Here is an 8028-nt window from a genome sequence, read left to right as displayed (position 1 = left end):
GATTGGGGTCTTGGTATTTGGTTGCGACAATAGAAAGGTTGAGGAAGTGTTTGGGAGAAATAAGATGCATTAATTTATGTAATTTTAAGGTATGAAAGTATTTTATAATTTAAATTCTTTTTTATAGATTTCAAAATTATTTAATCAGTTTAATAAATAAAGTCTACTTTTTATAATAAATATTATAATATGTTATAATCTCCTAGAAATGTAAAAAAACTAGGTAGTTCCAACATAAAAATTCTAGACTAGTAAAACAATTCAACTCACTATTTGGAAACCAATTTTAGGGAATTAAGAAGATCGAGTTTCAAAGCATTCAACAATATTGTGCAAAAACATAAATATTATACAACAAAACAAGTATTATATAAAAGTCTTTAAGAGCATAAAGAAATTATTTCAAATAAAATTACAAATTATCTGTGCATCACATGGAACATTATTTAGTTGTTATAATAGAAGCTATTTAGTTAGAAGTTCTATCATGAGAAAAAAAAAAAAAAATATATATATATATATATATATATATATATATATATAAAATAAAATAAAAAAGTGGGGGAGGGGAGAGATTAAAAGGTTACAATGACCATTTTGGAAAGTTTCTTTTATCTAAATTCTTCATTATGTTGCTGCAAAAGGGTAGGAAGAAAATAGTTTCAATTGCAAGTATGAAAACCTTTGGTAATATGGTAATTAATGTAATTGCCTAATGGCTAAGTGGGAGGACTGTACCTGTAATTTCATCAAAGCAGTGAAGGCACTTTGGTCTCCATGAATCAACTTCGTAGACGTTCCAACAATTCTGGATCACCAAGATTGTATCCTTTATAGCTCTCACCTTTAGTCCTATACCAGAAATTGACACGAGGAATATCTTTGACTTTCCCAAAATCAAGGCCTCCATCTGGTTGCAAACTAAGGGCGAATTCATTTGGCATCTCATAAAATATCAGATCTTTGAGGCTTTTTAGATAGTGGATGCTAGAGGGCACTTCCTTTAGTTGTGGAGAGGGTCCAATTCGAAGCTCTTCAAGAAGAGGTAAGGAACCCTCGTCTATCAGCAACCTATTCAATCCTTTCAAATTTCGAAGCCCAACGCATTTAAGTTTTTTGAAGCCTCCACCTTCAAAATGTAATTGCTCACCTTCATATCCATCATAAAGCCAAAGATCCATCAAATTAGGTAGAGTTTGAAGGACCTTCAATGGATCATCAATTAATTTTGACCAAAAAAATCCAACTCTAACTACACCCATGAGTTTGGCAATCCATTCTGGAAACTTTTCTAATCGCCCACATAGGGTGACAGATTGTAGGAAGGGCGGAGGAGAAGACATCGATTGTAATTCAAGAACTTCCTCCTCGCTTGTTGCATGGATTCTCAAAGACTGAAGATTTCTCATTTTCTCTAATGCAGTGCAGAAAACCATCCCATTCTCTCTCTTCAATTTAGTGATTTGTAACTTCCTCAATTGTGTCAAACTTCCCAATTCTACAATAAGGGCATGGTTGTCGACTTCAATCTTAAAAAGCTTTTGTAAGGATTGTAAACATCCAATGCCATTGTGTATCTTTATTGCTAGTCGAGAATCAGTACTATATTCAATATCATTGTTTACAGTGTAGCCCACAAGATATCGTAACTTACGGAGCCCACTAATCTCTGTTGGTATCTCAAATACGAGGGAGCGTTTCAAATCCAAAGTTTCTAGGTTGTGTAGTTTACCTATGGACTTCGGAAGGATCTGTACTTTTGTATCTCTTAGGCTTAAGTACCTTAGATGGAATAGGTTTCCCACTTCTTTAGGAATGTAGTCTATAGGAGCGCCTTCACAATCCATTGTTTTCATGAGCTTGAAATTTGCAAAAGAATTAGCAAGGAATGAATTGGGCACTTCATCTACCCCTGAAATAAGAATAGTATGAGTTTGGGAACTAGTAATACTCTTCAAAGAGGTATTTACATTTTTTTGAATTGAGAGACGTCGAGCAATTCTATCAAACTTTGTGTAGTCTTGCATTGAGATCAAACTGAAACTCAACTCCTCTGACCTAGAAAGAATGACCTCACGCAACATATCATGGACTCGACAACTTCTAAATCTGCCAACATCATCACTCCATGCCACTTGAACCAAACTTCTGCGAATGAGCTGGTTCAAATAGCTTTGTGCAACATCTTCCAATGTTATCCCTTTCTTTTCTTTTACAAAACCCTCTGCTATCCATAGTCGAATTAGTCTTGCACAATTAATAGAATAGTCTTCTGGAAACATGCCAAAATATAAGAAACAAGCTTTGAGGTTATAAGGTAGATCATGATAACTGAGGGATAAAATTTTGGTAATATTCATGAGATGGGGATTAGTTTCTAGCTCTGAGCTAAGACTATTATGCAATTTGCACCACTCATAGAGAATCTTGTCTTTGGTTGACAAAAGACCCCCTATAGCCACTATTGCTAGTGGTAACCCTCCGCATCTCTCAACAATCGCCCGTGATAACTCAATAAAAATAGGAGGACATTTCCCCCCATCACATTGGAAAACCTTTTTGCAGAAAAGCTCTAAGGCCTTTTCTAAAGAAAGAGGTGGTAGCTTGTACACATGATAATATGGAGATTCCTTGTTTGAAGGAGCAACATCCTCACTTCTAGTTGTGATTACTATTCTACTACCCTTGTTGTTCTTTGGGAAAGCATATTTTACATGTTCCCAAAATTCTACAACCCATAAATCATCAAAAATTACTACATACCTTAGTTCATCTAGATATTGCTTCAATTTCTCAATTAGTGTTGTCTCTTTCATTTTGTCAATTTCCTTAGGATAAAACTCCTTCCTTGCCTTGTAGACTTGCTTTATTATCTCTCTTAATAGCTCCTCCATCTTATATGATTGTGACACAGTGATCCAAGCACGACAATCAAAGTGTGCCACCACAAGCTCATTGTCGTACACTTTCTTAACAAGAGTGGTCTTGCCAAGGCCACCAATGCCAACCACTGATATCACCATGCAATTAGATGGTCCTTCTACCAACCACTCTATCAATTTGTCTCTAGGAGACTCAAAGCCCACAACCTCTGCTTCCTCAATGAAAAGGGATGCCACTCGAGGGTCATGCCATGTATCATGTATGGCATCATTTCTTGGTCCTTGCTCCAAGCTACTGAAGCCATATCTTTCACCTCTCTCCCTGATAACCTTGAGATCGTTGTTGATATCTTGAATCTTAGATGCAATCGCATGTCTTGGTTTCAGTTTTATGATAAAGTGAAAAACCTTCAACAGTACATGGAACTGCCGCCTTCGCCCTTGAGGATGTTTTGCTAGATGAAGTATGTATTCGTCAATGACATCATCTATACGATAAGCCTTTTCCCTCACCTGTTTGACCCATATTTTTGTAACATTGCTCATGTCTACCCTTTCAGCTCTTCCATCGGCATCCTTGAGGAAGGACTGAATGCTTTCAAGTTCATCTTTGATGTTAGCTACTTTGTCATGAATGCCCTCAAACAGTGCTGCTTCTCGGGCTAACAATGGGATCATATTCTGTATAAGTAGACTAACTGCACTTTCTGCCATTTCTCCTCCCTTACTTGATGATTTGGCTACACTACTTTAGCTATGATAATTGATATGGCTACAGGTGATTGAATGGTTCTATTCTTTGAGCACTCTAAAGGGTTGTTGATTTATGTTCAATGGGTTTAGATAACAGAGGGGCTAAGTCCTTGGGAGACTATGGACGACACGAATATGCAGATGGAGAAGAAGAAATGTAAAAATGCGGTAACGGAATTTCTAGGAAACGTGGGTTTTGAATTTGAGGTCGTGGATGATGTTGGTATTGGTTTTGAAGAAAAACATTGTAGGTGTTGAACTTCACAGATTGAGGGTAAGGATGGTGATGATGATTCGGTGAATTGATTAAAAATGTGAAAAGAAAGAGCTCGGAGAAGTGGGTCTGGGTCTGGCAATGGAAAAACTGAGTAAGAAGAAAGAGCTAAGGTACTGTTGTTAAGGGAAATGGAATAGCAACCTAGAATATCGGTGTTGCTCCAATTACTTCTAGTTGCATCAAAGAAATTGCACTATTAGAGTCAAGGATACAGCAAACTAGGAGAAAGCAAGAGATGCTAGACTTGCAGGAATTGCTGAGAGAACAGGTAATCTGTTTTGGGATTGTAAAGGAGGAACCCCATGTTTTTTTTATAGAAGAAAAGCAGAAGATCTGGATACAAGATTCTAAGAGGACCTTCTTTATTATATTGTTATTGTAATTGGTATTGTTTTTTAGTTTAGACATGGTGCTGGGGACGGCTTTCTGGATTTATCTGTACATATGTTTTTATATTTAAAGCAATATTTTTTTAGGAACTCACTTACTGAGCTCAAGTATTTATGATTTTGCTCTCTACATGGATTTCTATTTGGTAATCCCTTTGTAAGTTAATCTCTTACTACGAGTTAGCTGTCAGATATGAAAATGGTGATGCTGAATCTGCTGGTGAATGATGTGTAAAGAACATATCCTTTTTATTGCTCACTTTGGCCGTTTTTTACCTCTTTACTGATACTAGCCTCATCATATGTGCTTTGTGTGTGCAGATGAAGGGTTTTTTTTTTTACTATCATAATTTTTTATTCATCCAAATTTAAGATTTACATGTTTTCCCACTAATATTACACATTAGAATTACTAATACAACTAGGAGTGTTATGAGGTTAACTCCAAAAAATGAACACTGAAAATTGAAATCATATATCTTATGATCCTAGTGTCCCATATGGATTAAATATAAGTTTAACCATGTGTTTTCAAGCTCTTGGGCACCCTCCCCTTACAAGCTGGTTTTTAAAGGTGAGTTCTATCTAAGGGTTTCTAATATTTCTGGACGAATGAAAAATTATGACACTAAATAAAAAATAAATTAAAAAATAAAGTCTCATTAAATGCGTCAAGCACATGTAATGAGGCTAGTATTCCATTATCAACATCCATTATATATGTTACTTGTAACTTGATTGTTAATTGTTTCATTTTGGAAATATTAATACAATTAGAAATATATTTTTTAGAACATTAGTCAAATTAAATTTATTTTGAAGTTTTGAATTTTTTTTATTGTAAGTTGTGTGGTTGCTTCCTCAATAAAAAAAATTAAAAATTAAATGGTCTATTACATCTTCAATAACAAAACAAGTCCAAAACTTAACTCACGTCGCCAATACTCTTTGGCAATTCTATCACATAAATCCGAGATTGTAAAATATTGTTTTATAAATATAGATTTACGGATAATGAGATACACACACACATATAATGAATTTCTTGGCTCGCTAACCCATCATACAGAAATAGCACGGGAGGAATTTTTAGCAATGAAGTGTTGCTCATCTAAAAGGAAAGATCCGGAAAAGCATTTCGACAGGTTGTCAAAAAGATTCTATTCTTTCAATGGCATATATGATGTCATTTCCAAGCATACCTTCCTCAACTCCCTCCCAAAACCATTGGGAGATGAAACTCTCCGCATGATGAACATTCAAAAAATAACTCCACAACAAGCCTCCTTGGGAGAAATTTACCAACATGTGCTCATTGCTCTAGAAAAGCTCTGCAACCAGAGAAAATTTCTTTTAGAAATTGACAAAGTTCATAGTAAAGTCAAAGATAGTTGCAAAATGAAAGATTTACAGATAAAATACTATGAGAAAAATTGTGACTATCCAACAAGAAGAAGAAATCATTTCAAGAAGTATCCCTTCAAAAGGAGACACCATGCAGGACCAAAGAAGAAATTTTTTAGGAAGAAAAAATGGAAGTTTCTCAGAAGGAACCAGTTTAAAGGAAGGACTTCAAAAGTCTATTTTGTGTGCAGAAGACCAGGCCACTTTGCAAAAAACTATCCAAAAAAGGAGAAAGCGGCAAAGCTTCTTGAACAAGCACAAATTCATGCAGATGACACTCCCTTCTCAAATGTAGAATAACTTTTTTTACTTGACAATGATTATTCTCCTCAAGCTTTTGTAGTCATGGCCTATTCCACATCAGAAGAAGATTTAGACTCAGACACTGATGATGTTATGAAAGCCACCATACAGTTTCCACCTCCTTTGATTAGTATACTTTGATTATTGTCCTGATTAGCATGCTCTGTGATTTACAGTTGCCACAGTACGTGGATCCTCTGTATTATTCACATCAGAACACTAGATTTGATAATCAAGTAGAACACTAAGGAGTCTGTTTCCAAAAGTCTTAAAGAGTCCAGTTTCCCATTGTCACCTTGTGGACATTTGAGTCTAGAGTTGGCGTTTTAGTCCTGTTAGGTTTTGGGTAAACTGTTCTTTTGTAAAGAAACTATCATGGAAGGTTCATCTTCAGCAATCATTGATTCCACTAAACCCACCTTTGACCTTTCCCTTCGTAAATCCACCGCAAATAGATTAGACTACTTGTATGAAATATGTCATGTACTAGAAGATAGTAAAATCCCTATTAACGACTTCCCTATTGTAAATCCCTATATTGTGTTTAATAAACCCCAACCTTCATTCAAAAGAACCATAAAAAGATTTATTGGTCCTTCTCACCCTTCTACTGTAAACGAATTTGTTCAAGCCTCCAAGTTTGACCAATTCAATAATCGAGCAAGTGAAAATGAAAATTTCATCACCCTTTCCCAGAGAGTTTGTAATTCCATGGCAAAAATAAGGGTACACACATCTTCATTTTGGTGCAGTAAGGCTGGCACTAACTTTCCATGGTAGAAAGGGACTCCTTATAGCTTCTAGGATTTCACTCCTGGACTTCAGATTCTTGGAATACCAAAATGCAGTCATAGGAATTGTTCAGACCACTCTAAATACGGGAACAGTTTTTGTCACAATCTTCTCAAATTTCAATATGCCTCTCAAGGATCCTCACCTTTGTGATGCTCTCAAGGAGCAAGTTCAGATTACAGGAGCCTCTCAAGTACAAGACACATTTGCTGCTACACTCCACTACCAGCTTGCTTACAGGCTTCAAAATCATACCTTTGACATGACAGTTCCAAAAATGGCGCAATCTAATGATGCTCTGTTGATCCAAGTTGATCCAGGAATGACACCCATGTGTACGTTTGTCCCGAGATAACTCACTAGAGACCAAATGACATCTCTTTTCCCAGAGTCATGGATTACGAAATATGAGAAGCTCCACCAAGCGGTTAAGCCGGTCCAGTCTAACAATCCTTTCTTTATCAGGAAAGAAAATGGTGAAGTTGAGATAAGATTCTTGGTAACTCCACCAAAAAAGAAAGATGTAACAGTCTTTCCAACTCAAATTACTATGCTTCAACCAGTGTCATATGTTTGTGAAGATGGTGGCCTTGAGATCAATGCATTTCGTGAAGATGGAAAGCTTTGCTATGAAGGCAAATCATCCACTGGCCACATATGGTGGGATATTTGTGATTATGCTGATTGCAGAGAAAAATAAGCTTTTGAAGAAGATCATTCAAGAAGAAGAAAGAAAAAATCCACCCAGCAAATCCTCAAAGAAAGATATGGTTTAGGGACGGACCCACCGAGGGGGGCCAAGGGGGTCTGGAAACCCCCCCAACCCAAAGAAAAAAAAAGGAAAAAAAATTTGGGCCCCCTAGCCCAAAGAAAAAATAATAATTTTTTAATGATTAGATATATATATATATATATATATATATATATATATTGAAAAAACTTAGACTCTCTCTCTCTTTTAATTAGCCTAGCCCAACTAGCAACTACCTAATTCAAAATCTTAACAAAAACAAAATTTTAAAATAAAAAATAAAAAATCCCAGTCAGCTCAATATTAGAGTACTAGCATTAGGTGTTCTCAATGGTAAATATTTAGTATTTAGAACACCAAATACCAAAAACACTATTGTATGAGACATTTCAAATACTATATTAAAGTAACAAAATTAAGTTTTGGTTTGTGAAAATATTTTTTTCGCAACAGTTGATGCTCTTAAGAAACAATATT

General features: G+C 35.6%; 1 protein-coding gene across 1 annotated transcript; it reads right to left on the bottom strand.

The window, feature by feature from the left end:
* Positions 1-763: 763 nt before the first annotated feature.
* LOC142638338 (disease resistance protein RPM1-like) lies at positions 764-3596 on the bottom strand. The gene has a single exon (XM_075812357.1). It carries the CDS (start codon positions 3594-3596, stop codon positions 783-785), a length of 2814 nt encoding a protein of 937 aa, XP_075668472.1. The 3' UTR covers positions 764-782.
* Positions 3597-8028: the final 4432 nt, after the last annotated feature.

This window comes from Castanea sativa, chromosome 6, assembly GCF_040712315.1.
Source record: "Castanea sativa cultivar Marrone di Chiusa Pesio chromosome 6, ASM4071231v1".
NCBI classification, from domain to species: Eukaryota; Viridiplantae; Streptophyta; class Magnoliopsida; order Fagales; family Fagaceae; genus Castanea; species Castanea sativa.
Note: the sequence above shows the minus strand (reverse complement) of the source record. Positions and strands in the feature narration are given on the sequence as shown.